The following is a 20,408-nucleotide window of genomic DNA, read 5'->3' as shown; positions in this document are numbered from 1 at the left end:
CAAAGTTAATACGTCATCGGTGTGACCTCACATAGTTCAAGAATTTATCAAATTACAAAATAATTTGAACGATTTATATGAATCAAGGAGCTTTCACTCGTTTTAGTACAGAATGTTTGGAAGAGGGTGAACAGGGTGTTTTATCTTGTGTGAAGAACAGAGTTCTCTACGTTTAAAAGTCTGTGATGATCAACAACTGACTGTGGAGGTTTGAATTTTCTGGACTTCACTACTCTAATCAACAGGTTCTAGATTCACTGGCTTCTTCAATTTATTAATAAAACATTTTTATGGAATTTTATAACAAATTATGTCTTATTATGTATTTCATTTATTTGTCTTGGGTTGATTTGTAAGGATCAGGAAAGAGCCATAAACAGCAAATAAACAAGGAAAAGAAAAGAAGCTCATATTCATTATAAAAAATCTTTATTTATCAAATAAACTTGTCCAGCAACGACCCAAGCGCCTGGATGCTTTTGTTTTGAAAGTGTCTTGGCGGAAGTGGTGTAACAGACCGGAAGTCCGCGTCATTCCTCCCAGCTGAGCAGAACCGGCTCAAACACACGGAACTTATTTTAACTGTGAAAAGGAGAAAGACAATTAAACCTTCATTTTTTTTAATAATTCAACTTTACTCTTGGACACAACATGGCGGACGAAGCCACGCGCAGGGCCGTGTCTCAGATCCCGCTGCTGAAGACGCCGGCGGGGCCGCGGGACCGGGCTCTGTGGCCGCAGCGGCTGAAGGAGGAGTACCAGGCCCTGATCCGGTTCGTGGAGCAGAACAAGGCCGCGGACAACGACTGGTTCCGCCTCGAGTCCAACCCGGACGGGACGCGGTGGACCGGCACGTGCTGGTTCATCCACGAGCTGCTACGCTACGAGTTCCGGTTGGAGTTCGACATCCCGGTGACGTACCCCGACACCGCGCCCGAGGTGGCGGTACCCGAGCTGGACGGGAAGACGGCTAAGATGTACCGGGGCGGGAGGATCTGCCTCACCGACCACTTCGCGCCGCTCTGGGCCCGGAACGCGCCGCGCTTCGGGCTCGCGCACCTCATGGCGCTGGGACTCGGACCGTGGCTCGCGGTGGAAATACCGGATCTGATCGGTAAAGGGCTCGTGCTCCACAAGGAGCGGCAGCGCGAGGAGGCGGCGGAGTGACGTCATAGGACAACACGTTAAAGACCTTTGACTGGAAACGGAACCAAAACACGAACAAGTGACGTGATGCTAATGTTGTGATGAATGTTATAATGATCGTCACCGCGAGGAGCTGAGCAGTGTTGTCAATAAAGTTTGTTTGAATGGACTGACACACTGACGTTGTTCTGAAAGTGTCCACACAAGTTTTTTTTTTTTAAAGGGACCTGAGTTCATTTCACATTAAAATCATGTGACAACGTGTTCATGGTGTAAATGATCAGAAGTGTGTGTGTGTGTGTGATTTGGTGCAGAACTGAACTCTAGGTGTGAACTGAACTGAGAACAGTTTCTAATTAAACTGATAGAAAAGTTTGAAGCATCACTAACAGACGCTGTTGTGACCTTTGACCTGGATCTTCCATCCTCTGATCAACAGTAGTTGATGATCGTAGTCGCCATCGATGACACTCTTCATTCTGTTCACAGCTGATCAGTGATTGGTATTGATACACCACCCCCGAGATGCCCCCTGGTTTCCATGGAAACAGAGGCAGTGTTTAAATCCTGAGTCAGCGAAAAAATAAAATATTTTAAATGACTTAATCAGCAACTTATTGAAACAGTGTGAATAAAACAATTAGTGTTTATTATATAAGTTATTGAGGTTTACACAAAAATCAATTCAACTTCTTGTTTTTTCCCACGTTGTTCGTAGTTTCCGTCTCTGACTTGTTTTCCATCTTTGTGTAGTTTCCTCTTAGTAAACTTGGATGAGCTCCACCCACTCCGCACGAGGCCACACCCCATTCTCTTGCACGTTGCTAGGCGATGACTTCCAGTCCCAGGTCCTCACAGGGATGCTCCAGGAGGAACCGTAATTTGCCGTCACATAGTCGAGTGTTTCACATGGAACGCGAACTTTTAGCTCGAGGAGCTCCGTCCAGCAAAGTGAGAAATGAGGGAAGATGTACCTGATGGAGGACAAACATAAAAAGGTTATCGATAACACAAGTGGGACATATTTAAACCAGATGACAGATGAGTCATACAACTTATCTGATGTTAATATTTTATTCACTTGAACTTCCTGCCGCTCTTCGCCTGTGTTCCTCCGTTCCAGACGATGTCTCCGTCTTCATAGAAGAAGAAAATGTCCAGTTTGACATCATCACTTATAAATGACAGCTCCAGACTGTCCTCCACCTGCATTTCAAAATAAAAGAAGCCTTCAAAATCAAACACACATTAGCTTCAACAAAATTAACAAATACTTAAAGACAAACACAGTTTCACTACAATAAAATAAAGCATAAGATAGACCAACTCTTCAAAATTAAAACATTTTGTTTTATAAATATCTGACCTTTCCAAACTTGTGTTTGAGTGACAGTCCGGCGTCTCTGAATGCTGCAATGATGTCCCACCTGAAGTCTGTGATAAAAATCCCTATATCGACATCACGACTGTACGAGATAATACTGCATTGCCTAAACCAGCCTGTTGGGGGCGAGAGAGGCAGCGAGACAACTGTTTATGATGCTGTTATGTCATCATGTCAACAAGTTAGCAAGTTAGCACGTTACCCAGACAGGTGCCGCTGCTGAGCCAGAAGGGGATGTTGAGTTGTTTGAGCGTTCGAGCGGCTAAATGAAGCAACGACTTTGCTTTTCTGCGAAAATCCATCGCTGTTGGAGATGTGTCGTCAGGGTAGAGCTACGTTCACACATAGTGGAGAGAGAGAGAAAATGTAAGTTTTCAATCTTATTTTATTTTGTAACAAAATAATAATGACTCAAGATCTTCTTACTGGCTTTTCATCATGTGGTTGAAAGCTCAGCAAAAATCAGCAAATTTATAATATATGTCTGACCTGCAAGAAGTTACGGGCGTCACGGTAACGACACTCCAGGAAGCTGGAATGTGGCTGCTCGGACAGGAAGTGTGAAACGTTGCGCGGGACTTGAATGTCGAGGCCATCCAGGACAGTCAGGACCAGCTCTGGCCTGAAGGGGGCGAGCACATTTAACACATGCTTAATTAGTGCAGGACTGTGACACTCAGACATCAGAGAATACAAGTTGGCATCTGTTACTGTGAACTGCTTCATCCTCAGGACAATGATGAAGACCATGATGAGGATAGAGGATAAGGACCCTTCTTTGTGGCGCCCCCCCCAGGTGTCTCTTCTTCTCTTCTACAGCTACTTTCTTTATGCCTAAAATACCCATAGGTATTTTGGCGCCCACTCAGAATGTTACTTTATGATCATTTAAGAATAAATCAGGAGATTTGCCACTTCCTGTCTTTATTATGATGTATTGTTCAGTATAAACGTAGAGTTGTCATTAACAGTGACTCTTTAAAGTGAGTGTTTACTGACACTGATTCAACCACAGTCAAACAATCCTGACGTGTGTCTTCATGCGTGTTGCTGTACCTGTCATAGGCTCCGGCATGACGTCCGTAGTCCAGCAGTTTAAACGGAGCAAAGCTTCGGTCCATGTGAGCTTTGAGACGAAGCGCTCCGTGCCACAGATAGTTCCCGCTTCGCTCGTACAGGAATACAACCTGCGGCAAAACATCATCACATCATTGTGATTCTATGAAGTCACTAAATGTTTGGAGTCGTCATCAGGTGATGTGGCCTCACTCACCTGGATGATGTAACCATTGAGGCGGAAGAGAAAGTGTAAGGGGATGTCCTCTCCTGACAAGTTGTCCAGACTGGCCAATCGGGGATCCTCTCCTCGCAGCTGCAGCACCTCGAAGCCTTTCTGCTCAGCAGCCAATAGGAAGCCAGACTGACAGAAAAAAACCAAAACGTATATTGTGAGTAAATCATTTGACAAAAGTCACATTGTATAAAAACATGAGGGTAAACGTGTCATAGTCTCTCAGGGTCTGTTAGGAAGTCGTCCTACTCACGTCATACTTCCACAGGTTGGCGTGCAGAGCGAACGATGTGATTGGCCGATCAGTGCAGAGAAAGCTGCAGTGCGGCTCCCGCACCTGCCGGTCACGCTGTCGCAAAGCATCCTGGGAGAGTAATGTGAGCGCTGCAGTGTCGGCAAGAAACATGGGCAGCCTGAAACGCTGCGCTAACGCCAGGAACTTCTTCACTGTCTGCTGCAGAGACATGAAACAGGACAGTTACTATGGAAACAACCAGGACGGTGACAGATGTCCTCATGTAACAAATGTGCACAGAGACAATGTCCAGCAACATCCACTGATCACACTGTCTCCATTCAGGTGTACAACGTTACTGATGCTGACTCACCCATTGGACGTCGCTGGCGGTCAGGTGACCTGTTCGGCTCAGGATGTGAGGACCAGCCTGTTTCATAATGAAGATTAAAATGTCCGGATTAAATCTGATTGTTTTTCTAAGGAGTGACGACACGTTTTCAACATAACAAACTTTGCATGACATAAAATGAGGACACTTCCTTGTTTACGTGACGCTCCGCCTTACCTTGCTGACGTACTTCCGGTAGTAGTGCAGCTGGAACAGCAGGAACACAGAGCTGCTGACGACCAGCAGCGTTAAAACCACTGACCGGTTCACGCGAGGCATCCGGTAACTCTGCGCGGTGACCCGCTCCTCATGACGTCAGCACCGGACCTCTCCGGTTGTTTACAGGCGGCAAAAACTACAACCGCCCGAAAAACACAAAGCTGTCCACGGCCTCAGCAGCCGCCGCCATCTTTGTCACCACCGGATAAGGATGGCTGCTTCCACACGAGACCTTCACAATAAAAGCAGACATTAACAAATTAAACAAAACAAATAAATAATACTAATACATTTTTTTTTTTTAAATCAACATTAAAATATCCTGATGAAAACAGTATTAAGTGTAGTAATATATATATAATATTTCGTTTTTCTGCAGATGACTGTATCTGTATAGGAGGTGTTCATATTATATATTATAATGATCTTTTTGTTGTTGTGCTTATTGTTTGACAAACTTTTAAATTGTCTTTAACTCTAAATCAGTTGAAAAGATTAAAAGTTATGTCGGTTACATTCATTTTAATTTGATTTACGATACACTCATACATTTACTTTTATTTTTATCTTCACTTCAATTTTAAACTTCGTTTTTTCTGATGCTCTTCCCGGTGTATTCTTTTCTACTATATGTGTAGTCTCATCTGACTGTGGTACTGTAGTACTGACATACTGTAGTACTGATATACTGTAGTACTGATATACTGTAGTACTCTGTCACAGCGCCATATTAAATTGTAATAACTGCATTTATTATTGATGTATACACGAACTGAATGTACACAGTGTGAAAATGAAACAGCAGAGAAGAGTCCCGTGTCTCGTCGCGGGTACTTCGATCCTCTGGTATTATTAAGTACATGTACTCGCAGTAATGTAACGCGTTACTTTACTGTACTCGTACCTCTCCTCGCAGTGACACACAGAAACAAGATGGCGGTCCACAACAGCGGTTCTTCCATAACAATAAGAGCGAGTTAAAAGTTCCCCGGACTTTGAGAAACTTTTCCCGCTCTGTCCGGAAACATGAGAAGCCTCCTCCGTCTGTAGCGACTCGTTAACCGGCACCGTGTGTTTCCCCGGTGATGATCCCGTGAAGCCGCCGCTGTCTGTGGCGGACTTTGTTTCCTCCGAACCGGGAAGGTAAGAACGGCCTCGCTGCTAGCCGCTAGCTTAGCTCCGCACTGTCCGTTTGTTGTGGTGGGATGTCGGCGCTCGGAGGCTCAGTGGACTCACCGGTGACGGTCACTGGCTTCGGGGGCACCGGGAGGAAGAGGGGCTGAAACACGGGGGAGAAAAGCAGATGTTTTGGATCTGGTCTGGAAAAAGATGCTAACATAGCGGGGCAGTTAGCCTGGTTAACATAGCTAACACTGCAGTACTGCTGATACTGCGAGTAACACTGGTACTTGTAATTACTGCTGATACTGGGCTTAATGCTGATACTGGGAGTACTACTTATACTGGGAGTACTACTGATACTGCGAGTACTACTGATACTGCGAGTAACAATGCTACTTGTAGTATTACTGATATTGTAGTTACTCCTAATACTGTGAGTACTGCTGATACTGTGAGTACCACTGATACTGCAGTACTACTAACACAGCGATTAACACCGATACCATCAGACCATCACTGACTGTATATAGAGACGATCACTGACTGTATATAAAGACGATCACTGACTGTATATAAAGACGATTACTGACTGTATATAGAGACGATCACTGACTGTATATAAAGACGATCACTGACTGTATATAAAGACGATCACTGACTGTATATAAAGACCATCACTGACTGTATATAGAGACGATCACTGACTGTATATAAAGACCATCACTGACTGTATATAAAGATGATCACTGACTGTACATGTGATTGTAGAGCTGCAAGCGATTGAGTGTATTGATGACGATTCCGACAAAAGAATGAAAACACAGTTGTGTGGAAAAGCACTGACACACACATAGAAAATACAGATGAAGATGTCTGCAGAGCGGACGCTGGTGTTGATGAGCTGGAAACTAAAACACATGATCTCCGCAGCAGAATAACTTTGTCACATTCTGCCTCTGTCTGCTGCTGCAACGCTCACCTGAAGACTGATGAGGCTCTGTCGCTGATGTGAACGAGTCTGAGCAGAGAATCTGACAACATCGTCAACAGTCTGTGATCAGTACAACACGAGACGTGAAACGAACAGTCAGGACGAGAGCGACATGGATTCAAGATCCGACACCACCGATTAATGATTAAATACATGATCATATGTTTGTTACCTAAATCTGAACCATCCTGTTAACAGAGCTGGTTACATATACCCGGAGCCAAATGTTAAATATTTATACAAGAGCAAAACAAGTTAGACGTTTCCTTTCACAGTTTACAGCTTTAGTTCTCTGAGAATTTCTTTTAAATCCAAGCAAAATTGGTATTGTACACTGAAATATCCCAAACTGAATCCATATCGAATCAGAAATCGAAAAAGATTCGAGACCTTGTGAATCGTAATCAAATCGATTTGGGAAATCAGTGGCAATACCCAGCTCTAATCAGCATGTACTTAAAAGTGCAGAGTAACATATGACAGGATTCTCAGCACTGAAGAGGATTCAATCTGATGTCAGAGGGTCGCTGCATGTGGACACAGTGAATAGTTGCGTTGCATTTGAGGTGTGCCCCTAAATTTTCTGCTTGTGCTCCTAAAATTTTAAAGGGGCGACAGTGCGCCTCGTAAAACAAGTCAGTCTGGAGCGCTGGGTCAGGACCTCAACTTCTATATGGGGGATTTTCTTGTCGTCCATCTTTATTTACAGTGTGGTTGTGACACACACACACACAGAGATAGCTGAAATACTGTGTGTACCTTCTCTTTGTATAAATCCTTGACACTGTGAAACAACAGTTTTTTAACCAGGAAACTGCTGAACGCTGCCCCCTGTCTGCAGGTCACACATTCAGACGTTCTCTGTGATATTAAGAACTGTGGAGTACAGCTGGTTTGTGTGTGTGTGTGTTTAATATCTCACTAACCCGGTCAGTCTTCCTGCAGCATCTGCTGCAAAGCATGCTGGGAGTATGAGGGGGGGCTGCCCCTCCCTCCTGCCTCCCCCTCCCCCCTCTGTCTGTCTCTGGCTTGCGATTGGCTGCTCGCTCGCCCAGCTGACTGCCCTCTGTCAGACAGAGAGAGAGAGGGAGGGAGATGGAGGCGACAGCGATGGGGTGAGCTGCCATTTTCTCTTTCTTTATCCAACATCTCTCCATCCTTCATCTATTCATCTATTAAACTGTTCTATCAGTTTGCTATGTGGTGAATGAATGAGTGAGGGGGAGGGGGGGCATGGGTTGCTCTCCTTCATCGTCTGTTCTGTGTGTTTTTCTTTTCCTTTCATTTATTCTGTTTTGTGTGATGGAGGGAGAGAAAGAGAGAGAGTAGCAGAGAAAGAGAGGGAGCATGCATAGAGTGAGAGAGGAGGGAGGTGGAGAAGACAGGGATGATGAGGGAGGAGTGAGGAGGGAGAGAAAATGGCCGACCAGTGATGGAGGATGAAGGGGATGAAGGAGATGGAGGGAGGAGGAGGAGGAGGAGAGGCTGTTGTTCTCTTCTGTCCTTTCTCCTGTTTGTTTATTTGTAGTTTACTGATCAGTGATCAGTTTGACTCAGATCACACTGATCTCTGATCGTTAGCATTGATACGAATGTGATTGATGAATTATTGATGAAGCTGAAACTGAGTCCTCATCTGAAAGAATATTCCATTACAGCTTGGTACTACTGCAGTACAGTGTGGTTATACAGCGGTGCAGTGTACTTCTACTGCTGAACAGTGTGGTTATACAGCGGTGCAGTGTACTACTACTGCTGAACAGTGTGGTTATACAGCGGTGCGGTGTACTACTTTGCAATACAGTGTCATTATAATGCAGTACAATGTGGTTATACTGCAGTTAAATTAGGTACTATTGCAATATAGTGTAGTACTACTGCAGAAAAGCATGGTCATACTGCAGTACAGTGTGGTACTCTTGCAATATAATGTTCTACTATAACAGAAAAGTGGATATACAGCAGTACCGTGTAGTAGAATAGTGTAGTAACACTGCAGTACAGTGTTGTAGTGTAGTGTCATAGCACCATAGTTCAGTGTAGTAGTAATCTGTAATGTTACCATAGTAATTTGTAGTTATACTGCAGTACACTGCAGTAGTACAGACTAGTAGTGCTGCAGTACAGTGTAGTAATATATTGAAGTTGTATTGCAGTACAATGTAGGAGTATTGCAGTAAATTGTAATGCTACTTCAGTGCAGTAGAGTACAGCAGTTAAAATACTGACATAGTATTGTGCTACGATGCTGCTGTAACACAGTACTACAGTATTGCAGAATTACAGTACCCCAGTCCCACTGTATATCAGTACCACATAAGACTTACAGCTCAGAACAATATATAGTAGAATAGAATACAGTGGGAAGAGAATCAGAAAAAAAGATGTATAAGTGTATTTTAAATTTTAAATAAAACAGAAATAAGTGTAAACAGAGTAATGAAGATCCAGTGCCTATTAGAAGACATCGATAGAAATGAGAATAAGCAAAGTTACATCAGACAGAGAAACTAATATCTGACTAAAGTGGAAATGAAAAAGGAGTAAAAGTAATTTGGGAGATTGCAGATGATATTGAATTAATATGATGATGAACAAAAACAGTAATATTACACATGAAATAGAAAAATAGATGCATAATATTGAACTTCCACTGTTTATGTTGTTGAAATTAAGTTTCTGATTATAATCTGTGGTCCTCCAGTATTACAGTACCACAGTATTACTGTACTGCAGTGCCACAGTATAACTGCACTACAGTACCACTCAACGTGTTGTGTGTTTCAGGTCAGCCGTGGCTTTTCCATCATGGCGGCGGCGTCCTACGACCAGCTGCTGAGACAAGTGGAGGTTTTAAAGATGGAGAACTCAAACTTGAGACAAGAACTGCAGGACAACTCCAACCACCTGACCAAGCTGGAGACGGAGGCGTCCAACATGAAGGTCAGTGCTGACAGGGGGCGCTGTTCTGCTGAGAGTCAGCTGGGGGGGGGGGGGGGGCTCTGTTCTGCTGAGAGTCAGCTGGGGGGCGCTGTTCTGCTGTCTCTGAACCATAGACGGTCAGTGTTTCTCTCCCTCAGTCACGCGCTCTGATCTTCAGAATGAGCTGGTTGTTGTTCAGGGTGAGACGTGTGTGTCTGTGTGTGTCTGTCTGTGTGTGTGTGTGTTTGAGGATCTTGGGTTTGACACACAGGACTCTGGAAATCTGTCAGAGTGAGTGTTCTGTCCTCTGTGACCATCTATTTGTCTTTTCTGTCCTTCATGTAGTCGTTTCTTTCATTCTGTTTTCAGTGTTTTCTTTATTCTTGTCCTTTATTTTCCTCTCGTCATCCATTTTTCCTCTTCTGTCTTTTCCCCATTCTTTGTTTGTCTGTTTTTAGTTTTTCTCTGTTCTTGTTTTTCTTCAGTTCGTCCTTTTTGTTTTATTATATTTTTCTGTTTTCAGTTTCTTTTCTTTTTTTTGTTGTAGCCTTATTGTTCTTGTCGTCAGTGATTCCTTAATGTCCGTTCTTCCTCCTCAAACATACACTCACTTCCCGTTTCCTGTTTCCCGTTTCCTGTTTTGTGTGGATGAGCAGCAAACAGAGTGAGTGTTGTTACTTTCGTCATGTCGCTGTTTGAACGCTGTCGCTTCATCGTGGTGAGTGAATTTAGCTTGGCGAGAGAGACACCCTCACATATTCATTCTCACACACACACACACACACACACACACAAAGGCAGAGTTTATGAATCAGTTTATTGTTTTTCTTTCATCAGCTGATGATTGTTCATCTTTATTGACGTTTTAAAGCCTCTGTGTCGTAATAGAATATTAAAGCTTCTCTGTGTTGCCCCTTGTTGTTACTTAGAAACCGGTGACGTCACAGCAGTGACCTGTGATGTCACTCTGTACGACCTTTATTTTCTCCTTTTGTACAACAGGAAGTGCTGAAGCAGCTGCAGGGCACCATAGAAGAAGAGTCTGGAGAAACGTCTGGATCTCAGCTGGAGCTCATCGAAAGACTGAAAGGTGAAAAGACAAATATGTCCAGGAACACATACAAAACACAAATGTATAAAACACACACTCTCATAGAAACGTAAACATGTAGAACATAAATACACATCTAACAAACATACGTTTACATGTAAACATACAACACACGTTAAACATGAAGGTCATGTCTGTCTTCCAGAGATGAGCATGGACGCTGCAGGTATTAAATCCAGGTCCAGGCCTCCTCTTCAGCCCTCGTCCTCTTCCAGCTCGGCCTCCTCTGGGTCTGGGACCCCTGGAGGTGCAGCTGGGGGCCCTCAGAGCAGCACAGCATTCCCCAGGAGAGGGCTGCAATCTGCGGGTAGAGATGGCCACGACCGCTGTCTGGAGGAGCTGGAGAAGGAAAGGTAACTCTGCGTATTACAGCTCGACAGAACACGATCGTGCTGATGAGTGTCTGCTGATCAGTTTAGATACAAACGCTTGGTATCACATGATCCATCTGCTGCTGGGTTGTTGCTCAGCGTGCTCCTGTCATGTCATTGTTCTGTCTGTAGGGGGCAGTGTTAGTGAGTACGAACTCTTTACGGATCTAAAGTCAGAAAAGAGATAAAACCTGAATCATCATCACACTGAACATGTTTCAAGGATCCGTCTGTGTGCTGGAATCTTCTCAGTGTGCGTAGTCAATCCAGCATCTGCTCTGTGATTGGATGCTGCTTTTGCCATCACCGCCCCCTCCTTCCACGTGCTGCCCAGTGATTGGTTGTTGCTCATTGACAGGTCTCTCTTACTGGCTGAGCTGGAGAAGGAGGAGAAGGAGAAGGACTGGTACTATGCTCAGCTGCAGAACCTGACGAAGAGGATCGACAGTCTGCCACTCACAGAGAACGTGAGAACATGTTTCCTGGCATTCATTAGTCAAGTAAAACAACAGTATCCCGATCCAATCACAGCGGTTGTTGTTATTTCAGTTCACGCTGCAGACGGATATGAGTCGTCGTCAGCTGGAGTTTGAGGCTCGTCAGATTCGCTCAGCGATGGAGGAACAACTTGGCTCCTGTCAGGAGATGGAGAGGAGAGCTCAGGTAACAGCTGTCTGACCTCTGACCTCTGACCTGATATCTCACAAACAACTCCAGTAACTTTCACTGAATAATATTGTTGAGTAACTAACTGTGTGTGTGTGTGTGTGTGTGTGTGTTTTCAGGCGCGTGTGTCTCGTATTCAACAGATAGAAAAGGACATCCTGAGACTTGGAGCTCGACTTGAGGTAACCTTACCCGTTCTGTGACCTCATTGCGTGACCTGTGATATCAACATGTAGTTCAGCTGTTAATTCTCTCTCTATAGGAAGACGGAGCTCAGGGGGCGAGCGACAGCAGCGGACCGACTACCGCTCAGGTGAACTTCCTGGTTTCATTGGCCGTTGGGTCGTTTCTCTCTGTTCGATGTTTAATCTTGTTCTTCCTCCTCCAGAGCTCCAGCAGTCGATTGGACCAAGAACCCGCCAATGAAACAAGCTACTCTGTGCCTCGACGAATCACCAGCCACCTTGGAACCAAGGTGAGAATTCTGCCGGACAACTGTGCCCTGAAATATTTCACCTGTGAGGAAAAAGGGCTGCTGACACAGTGTCGCCCCCTGCAGGTGGAGATGGTGTACAGTCTTCTGTCAATGCTCGGGACTCATGATAAAGATGACATGTCGCGGACGCTTCTCGCCATGTCAAGCTCACAAGACTCGTGCATCGCCATGCGTCAGTCCGGGTGTCTACCGCTGCTTATCCAGTTGCTGCACGGCAACGACAAGGACTCCCTTTTGCTGGGTAAACACGTGGTTTTCTGTCGGAGGTAACGCTCTCTCTAACTATTTATCTACTGATTAATTTATTTGTATAAATCTTCCCATTGCTCAGGTAACTCCCGCGGCAGTAAGGAAGCACGTGCGCGGGCGTCGGCGGCGCTACACAACATTGTGCACAGTCAGCCGGACGACAAGCGAGGGCGGCGTGAGATCAGAGTGCTCCATCTGCTGGAGCAGGTGCGTCATTACTGTGAGGCATGCTGGAGCTGGCAGGAAAACCACGAGAGGGGTGTCGACCAGGAGGACAACCCCAGTGAGTGATATAACACACCCACTAACCAATCAGAGAGCAAGATTCATCAATCACTGTATTATTGAAACACAGTGTTTGTGTAACGTTGTGTGTCCAGTGCCGTCTCCAGTCGACCATCAGATCTGTCCCGCCGTCTGCGTCCTCATGAAACTTTCCTTCGATGAAGAACATCGGCACGCGATGAACGAACTCGGTGAGTTTAACAACTGCTGGTAACATGTGGTCGTATTCACCGACACCAGAAGTTGCAACAGCGTCTCTGACCGCTTCTTCTTCTGTCTGTGGGTTTTATCGCCCCTGCAGGTGGTCTGCAGGCGGTTGCGGAGCTGCTGCAGGTGGACTGTGAGATGTTCGGTCTGAGCAGCGATCATTACAGCGTCACTCTGCGGCGATACGCCGGCATGGCACTCACCAACCTCACCTTCGGAGATGTGGCAAATAAGGTTTAGTCTCAGTTTGAAATGTTTTAACATTTGATTGATTTAAAAGGTTTCGTCTGTTTCCTTATTATTGTTGTTTAATATGATTGTTTTTGTTGTATTGTAGTGTTATTATTATTATTATACAGAATCTTAAACAAAGTAAATGTGTGTTATTTGAATATCTATAATTTATTTGATAATTTCTGGTCTTGTGGTTTTATTTTTATTATTCTAAGCTCAGTAACCAATCAGATCACAGCATCTTGATTGATTTCCCATCAGGCAACGCTCTGCTCCATGAAGGGCTGCATGAGAGCGATGGTCGCTCAGCTGAAGTCTGAGAGTGAAGACCTACAGCAGGTAAGTTCACCTGTTACCTCAGCAACCACGCGGCACCTGTCCCTATGGTAACCTATGTGAGTGAATGACTGTGTCGTCTCCTTTTTAGGTGATAGCAAGCGTTTTGAGGAACTTGTCGTGGCGAGCTGATGTCAACAGCAAGAAGACGCTTCGAGAGGTCGGCAGTGTGCGAGCGCTGATGGGCTGCGCCCTCGAAGTGCAGAAGGTATATATACCATCACTATATTTATTTGTTGTCATGATGTGAACTGAAGCTGCTCACAAACACTTATATTTTCTTCTACATCAGGAGTCGACGCTGAAGTCCGTACTGAGTGCGCTCTGGAACCTGTCGGCTCACTGTACAGAAAACAAGGCGGACATATGCGCCGTGGACGGTGCTCTGGCATTTCTAGTTGGAACTCTGACTCACCGCAGCCACACAAACACACTTGCCATCATTGAGAGCGGTGGCGGCATCTTGCGGAATGTGTCCAGTCTCATCGCCACCAATGAGGCGCACAGGTAGAAAAACAAAACAAAAAAACTGAATAACAAGCAGATTACTGCAATTCCTCTTTTCTGATCCTTCATCTTCTGCTCCCTCTGTGTCGTCTTACAGGCAAATCCTGCGTGAGCACGGTTGTCTGCCGACTCTATTGCAGCACCTCAAGTCTCACAGTCTGACCATCGTGTCCAACGCCTGCGGGACGCTATGGAACCTGTCAGCTCGAGACGCCAAAGACCAAGAGGCGTTATGGGAGCTGGGCGCTGTGGGCATGCTGCGGAATCTCATTCACTCCCGCCACAAGATGATTGCCATGGGCAGCGCCGCCGCCCTGCGCAACCTAATGGCCAACCGCCCGGCACGCTACAAGGACGCCAGCGTTGTATCACCAGGCGCTGGTGCCCCATCTCTGCATGCACGCAAACAGAAGGCGTTATTCGAGGAGCTGGACGCACAGCAGCTGTCAGAAACTTTTGACAATATCGACAACCTGAGCCCGAAGGCAGCTCACAGAAAGGCGCGGGGCTGTAATGGCGCCGGAGGAGCAGGGAGCACAACGCGCTCGTATGCCAACACACCGGTGCTGTCGAGCCCAAAAAACGGAGACGGATCAAAGAGAATGGGGGAGGAACCTACTTATCCTCGGCCAGTGTTCCCTCCCAGCGTTCGAGCGTCCAGTGACAGCCTCAACAGTGTGACTAGTGCAGACGGCTACGGCAACCGTGGAAAGACCAAACCATCAGCAGAACCATTCTACTCGTCGGATGAGAGTGGAGCCAACAAGTGCTGCGTCTACAGGAAGTACCCGGCTGACCTAGCCCACAAGATCCGCAGCGCCAACCACATGGCAGATGACGATGGTGCGGAGCTGGACACGCCTATCAACTACAGCCTGAAGTACTCTGATGAACAGCTGAATTCTGGGAGACAGAGTCCGAGTCACCGTGGCGTCATTGAGAGTGACGATGATGATGTACAGGACGCCAGGCTGAGGAGGAGGAATGACTGTAGCGAATCGGCAACAAGCAGCAGCCGCCTGTCGTCTGTCCCCCCGCAACGCTATGTAGTTGTCTCTTCAACATCAAACTACAGTGGAGACTCAACAGTCGAGCAGCCAATCGACTACAGCTTAAAGTATGGCGCAGAATCAACCCACAAACCGATGTTCAAGTCAGAAGAGGCCGCTGCCCCCTCCCTTTCCCCCCCTTCATCCACCTCCACTAGCAAGCTCCGCCCTACTCCAGCCAATCGAGCGGTGCCAAAAAGTAACCAGGAGTCAACACAGACGTACTGCGTGGAGGACACACCCATCTGTTTCTCCAGAGGAAGTTCACTGTCGTCGCTGTCATCAGAGGAGGATGAGGATGGTGATGTAATTGGAAGAAAGAGGCGGGGCGGAAGTGTTGTCAGCGGCATTGGTAGAAACGATTATCCCACACTTCCTGTCAGCGAGAAAGATGAACACGAACAGCAACAGCAGCGACAGCAGAAGGAGGCGGAGAGCCAGACCGCTGCCCCTCCTTCCACACGGGGGCGGCGAGGTCATCACCACCACCATGGCCACGCCCACCACCATCACCACCATCACGTGACATCATCATCCGGTACCAGGACTCCAAAAAGCCCGCCGGAGCAGCCGTATGCTCAGGAGACGCCGCTGATGTTCAGCCGCTGCACATCTGTCAGCTCCCTGGACAGCTTCTCCACGTCTTCCATTGCCAGCTCCGTACGCTCCAGTGAGCCCTGCAGCGGCGTTCCAAGTGGTGTGGTGAGTCCCAGCGACCTACCCGACAGCCCAGGTCAGACGATGCCTCCGAGCCGCGCTAAGACGCCACCACCGCCCCCAATGCAGAAGACCAAGGAAGAGGAAGCCAAGAAGAAGGACGAAGAAGAGAGCAGCGCTGACGTCCTGCTACACTTTGCCACCGAGAGCACACCGCACGGCTTCTCCCAGGCATCCAGTCTGAGCGCACTCAGTCTTGACGAGCCATACATCGCAGCAGAGATGAAGAAGAAAAGTGAGGAGGAGGAGGAAAGGAACACGGACAGGAAAGCGGAGGAGGCAGCAAAACCCATCCTTGACGAATCAGACGATGATGACGACATCGAGATCCTGGAGGCTTGCATCAACATGGCAATGCCCAAGTCGTCACGGAAACCAAAGAAACAGCAACATGCAGTGCCACGGAAACCCAGCCAGCTTCCTGTCTATAAGCTCCTGCCACCTCAGAGCCGCACCCAATCACAGCAAAGGAAGGACATGCCGCCACCGGAGGAGGTGCCGAGAGTTTACTGCGTGGAGGGAACTCCGCTCAACTTCTCCACCGCCACCTCGCTCAGTGACCTCACCATTGATTCTCCGCCCAATGAAGAGGCAGTGGCAACCATCGTTCCTGCGGTGCCACCCACCTCCACACAGAGGAGGCGAGCTGGACTTCCTGAAGGAGAGAATGGTGACGACATCCTCGCAGAGTGCATCAGTGCTGCCATGCCAAAAGCCAAACCAAGAAAACCAATCAGAACAGCATCAAACAGCGAGCAACAGCAAGCCCCGCCCCTCCCTCCTCCTCTTCCTCCTTCAGTCCCACCTCCTCTCAGCTCTCAGCAGCAAAAGAAAAAACCAACGTCGCCTGTGAAGCCGATGCCCCAGAGGGTGACGCAAACTGTCACTGCGGCAACAACCAACAAAGCAAAACCGGGGTTCGCCTTTGACTCGCCGAGACACTACACCCCCATTGAAGGAACGCCATGCTGCTTCTCACGCAATGACTCGCTAAGCTCACTCGACTTCGATGAAGAGGAGGGTGGTGCCTGTGAGAAGGACGAAGAGGAAAAGAAAACACAAGAAGAAGAAGGCAGGAAGAGGAAGCAGCAGACGGCAGCCGTTTTCCCTCGAACCAAACCTTCAACGAATCAGATGGTGACAGATGAGAAGCAGAAGTTTGCCATCGAGGACACGCCTGTCTGCTTCTCCAGGAACTCTTCTCTGAGCTCACTGAGCGACATTGACCAGGAGAACAACAACAAAGAGTTTGCTCCGCCGCCGCCCGAGCAGAAAGAAGGAGGGAATACAGGAAAAAAGTCTCCTCCTCCTGCGCAAGTGGAGTCAAAGCCCCGCCCCACTGCTGCCAGCGGCTACGCTCCTAAAGCGTTCCACGTGGAGGACACGCCCGTCTGCTTCTCCAGGAACTCATCGCTCAGCTCACTCAGCATCGACTCTGAGGATGACCTGCTGCAGGAGTGCATCAGCTCCGCGATGCCCAAGAAGAAGAAGAAAGCTGCCGCCGCTGCTGTCCCTGCCGCTGTCACCACGCCACTCCCTGTTCCTAAAGCCAACGAAAGCATTCTGGCAGAGGAGGAACCTTCTGAGGTGCCGAGAAGCCCCGCCTCCCCTGACTCAGAGTCGTTTGATTGGAAGGCAATCCAAGAAGGCGCCAACTCTATTGTCAGTAGCCTGAACGCAGCCGCTGCTGCCTCACCACTATCCCGCCAACCGTCTTCAGACTCGGACTCTGTCCTCTCCCTCAAGTCTGTGGGCTCGCCATTCCGCCTCCTGACAGCCAATAACAATGCAGAAGAGGAGGTGGAGGAGAAAGAGGAGGTGAAGCGAGGAGCAAAGGTCCTAAAGCCAGGAGAGCGCAGCACGCTGGAGGTGAAGAAGAAGAAGGAGGAAGAAGAGGAGGAGGAGGCAGCGAAGGCTCTGAGAGGCGGAAAGAAGGTGTACAGGAGTCTAATCACAGGAAAGCCGAGGGCGGAGCCAGCAGCCAGGGGGCGGAGCAAGCCAAGAGCTGCAGCCATAGCCAAAGCTCCGGGCAGCGGCGATGACAGAGGAGGCGGGTCATCTCGGGACTCCACTCCATCTCGCTCCTCCTCTGCAGCCAATCAGAAAGGAGGAAAACTGTCACAGCTGCCACGAACCGCATCTCCAGGAAGTGCATCATCATCATCATCGACCTCTAGACCGGCCAAACAGAGCATGACAGCAAGAAATGGCGGTGGCGGCGGCATCCCGAGAAGCGAGTCTGCGTCAAGGGTCAGCAGCTCCACGACAAAGAAGCAGAAGGCAGAGCCTGAGAAGCCGACGCTTGTTCGGCAATCGACCTTCATCAAAGAGGCTCCGAGTCCAACACTGAAGAGGAAGCTTGAAGAATCTGCAGCAGCAGCAGCAGCGGCGATAGATTCACCGTCCAGTCCTGATGCACCACTACCACCTACAACCAGGAGACATGATATTAACCGCTCTCACTCTGAGAGTCCCTCACGCCCACAGGAAGTGACGTCATCACGCTTCAGCCGCACTGGCACCTGGAAGCGGGAAAATGGTGGCAGTGCAGGAGGAGGGAATGGCGGAAAACACTCTACGTCGCTACCACGCGTGGGGACATGGAAAAGGACAGGAAGCTCGTCATCCGTGCTTTCAGCATCATCGGAGTCCAGTGAAAAGGGGCGGAGTGAGGAGGAGGGTGCTGTGCGGTCGAAGGGGACGTGGAGGAAAGCGAAGAGTAACGCAGACTCTTCAGCTGGACGCAGCTTTATAGAGAAACCTGAAGATGTGTGGGTTCGTCTGGAGGACTGTCCTGTCAACAATCCACGCTCCTCCTCCTCCTGTTCAACCCGCTCACCCACTACCCCCAACGCCCCGCCCGTCATTGACAGCCCTGTCCCCTCTAAAATCCCCTCCTCATCCTCTTCCTCCTCCTCAAACCTCAACCTGCGTCGCAGCTGTGAAAGCCTGGAGGACAAACCGCCACCACCTGAACGCCAACAACCCCAGCAGCAGAGGGGACAGCCACGCAGCGGCGCAGTGGCAGCTCGAGTCAGCCCTTTCAATTACACCCCAAGCCCGAGGAAGAGCAGCACCGATGTCACCACCACCACCACAACAGTAACCAGCACAACATCGTCATCAACGACACCTACACGACCTTCACTTATCCCCACCCCCGTCACCAAAAAACGGGAGCCAAAGGGTGGAGAGGGTGGCAGCAGCAGCAGCAGTGGTGGCAGCAGTGGTGGCGAGCGCGGATCTTACATCGTGACGTCAGTGTGAAAAATGTGGACACAAAATGGCCGCCTCAGTTGATAATTAGTGTAAATATGGAGAGTAAAGTGTACAGGAAGTGAGTCTGTATTTAAGTGCTAGCCCCGCCCCCTCCGCTGTCAAGTTTTTATACCACTGAAATTATGTGTAGCGCTTAGCCCCACCCTCTCTGCCTGTGTCCCTGCATGGCCCAACCCCCACTCTTAACGATGATGGTAACCATGGTGACAGATGTTTTGTTCATAAATTATTTTTAATTCACTTAAAACTGTCAATTGTTTTTTCTCCGACAGACCCGTCACAACTTTTTTATTTTTGTTCATTGAAAACTTTTCTGAATGACATCAGATTCATGTTTTTTCTTCTGACGACTAAATTGTAAAAATGTTAAAAGTTTGTGAGTTTGACGAAAAGTTCCTGAGAAATCTTGTTGGCTGAAAACTTCCTGCTCTGTGTTGCCTTGGAAACAAATAACACTGTAAAACATAAGTTATTGCTGTAAAACTTTGAACGTTGAAGCACATAAAATGTAAAACTAATGATTTTTGCCAAAAAGTTTTTAATGTTCTCATTAATTTTCACTGTTTTTATTTCTGGAGAAAAAAAAACTTTTTGGTGAAAGTGATGAAAAATAAAATTCAACATTTTAGGATCAAAAGTTTCTTTGTCATTGTTTGTTTCAGTGAATATATAAAGTTATCGTTGCTGTAGCTCCTCCCTCATCAGACACTGATTAGTTGGTTCAGACGTGTCTCTGTTCTCTTATGACACTTCCAATTTGTTTATAAAACGTTTCTGCTCTTTGTTCCGTCACTCGGTTCAAATACCTTCATCTGTACATTTTCTCAATTTATATAACATGTGACTTATTTTGAAAAGCTGATGCTGGTAAAGGGATCCAGTTTTACCTTAATTGAATATTAAAGTAAATCATTGATAATTGACTTAAACACTCAAGATGTTTTTCCTCCACTTTCACATTTAGATGAGCTTTGTTCCAAAATAAAATCTTTAACAGTGGAGATGACTTACATTTAATCAGCAATTTGTAAAGTAATACAGAGAACAGTAACAGGAAAGTGAAAAGAGCAAAATTATAAATAAAGTAGTGCAGCTTTTTTTACACAAATTAATCAGAAAGTTTCCACCAGATCAAGTATTTCCTGTCAAAAGCTTCTGAGCTTTTATTTTGAAAGTGTATGTAAAGCGGAGGATAATATT

General features: G+C 47.2%; 3 protein-coding genes across 7 annotated transcripts; 2 read left to right on the top strand and 1 right to left on the bottom strand.

The window, feature by feature from the left end:
• The first annotated feature begins 651 nt into the window (after nt 1-651).
• On the top strand, nt 652-1,426 carry ufc1 (ubiquitin-fold modifier conjugating enzyme 1). The gene has a single exon (XM_020078214.2). The coding sequence runs from the start codon at nt 652-654 to the stop codon at nt 1,165-1,167; it is 516 nt and encodes a 171-aa protein (XP_019933773.1). The 3' UTR covers nt 1,168-1,426.
• A 348-nt stretch (nt 1,427-1,774) lies between these two features.
• Nucleotides 1,775-5,708, bottom strand: fktn (fukutin). Of its 2 annotated transcripts, XM_069513720.1 has the most exons (11): nt 5,571-5,708; nt 4,625-4,898; nt 4,430-4,486; nt 4,075-4,275; nt 3,804-3,950; nt 3,587-3,717; nt 3,020-3,152; nt 2,733-2,862; nt 2,513-2,646; nt 2,228-2,352; nt 1,775-2,120 (listed from the first exon to the last, which is right to left on the bottom strand). In XM_069513720.1, the coding sequence occupies exons 2-11, from the start codon at nt 4,724-4,726 to the stop codon at nt 1,907-1,909; spliced, it is 1,374 nt and encodes a 457-aa protein (XP_069369821.1). In that variant the 5' UTR covers nt 4,727-4,898; nt 5,571-5,708; the 3' UTR covers nt 1,775-1,906. The 2 variants fall into 2 exon arrangements, with proteins under 2 accessions (XP_069369821.1, XP_019968809.2); XM_020113250.2 differs by lacking the exon at nt 5,571-5,708 and having other exon boundaries at nt 4,075-4,272; nt 4,625-4,876.
• On the top strand, nt 5,670-19,845 carry apc (APC regulator of WNT signaling pathway). 4 transcript variants are annotated; one of them, XM_069513711.1, is made up of 17 exons: nt 5,670-5,809; nt 9,567-9,722; nt 10,704-10,791; nt 10,958-11,165; nt 11,542-11,650; nt 11,733-11,846; nt 11,969-12,031; nt 12,112-12,162; nt 12,238-12,324; nt 12,409-12,586; nt 12,677-12,877; nt 12,975-13,070; nt 13,181-13,320; nt 13,582-13,659; nt 13,748-13,864; nt 13,949-14,163; nt 14,261-19,845. In XM_069513711.1, exons 2-17 carry the CDS (start codon nt 9,588-9,590, stop codon nt 19,194-19,196), a joined length of 6,816 nt encoding a protein of 2,271 aa, XP_069369812.1. In that variant the 5' UTR covers nt 5,670-5,809; nt 9,567-9,587; the 3' UTR covers nt 19,197-19,845. The 4 variants fall into 4 exon arrangements, with proteins under 4 accessions (XP_069369812.1, XP_069369810.1, XP_069369811.1 ...); XM_069513709.1 differs by lacking the exon at nt 5,670-5,809 and adding an exon at nt 7,791-7,894; XM_069513710.1 differs by lacking the exons at nt 5,670-5,809; nt 9,567-9,722 and adding exons at nt 9,868-9,992; nt 10,358-10,419.
• Nucleotides 19,846-20,408: the final 563 nt, after the last annotated feature.

The sequence above is a fragment of the Paralichthys olivaceus genome, chromosome 18 (genome assembly GCF_024713975.1).
Source record: "Paralichthys olivaceus isolate ysfri-2021 chromosome 18, ASM2471397v2, whole genome shotgun sequence".
In the NCBI taxonomy this organism is placed as follows: Eukaryota; Metazoa; Chordata; class Actinopteri; order Pleuronectiformes; family Paralichthyidae; genus Paralichthys; species Paralichthys olivaceus.
Note: the sequence above shows the minus strand (reverse complement) of the source record. Positions and strands in the feature narration are given on the sequence as shown.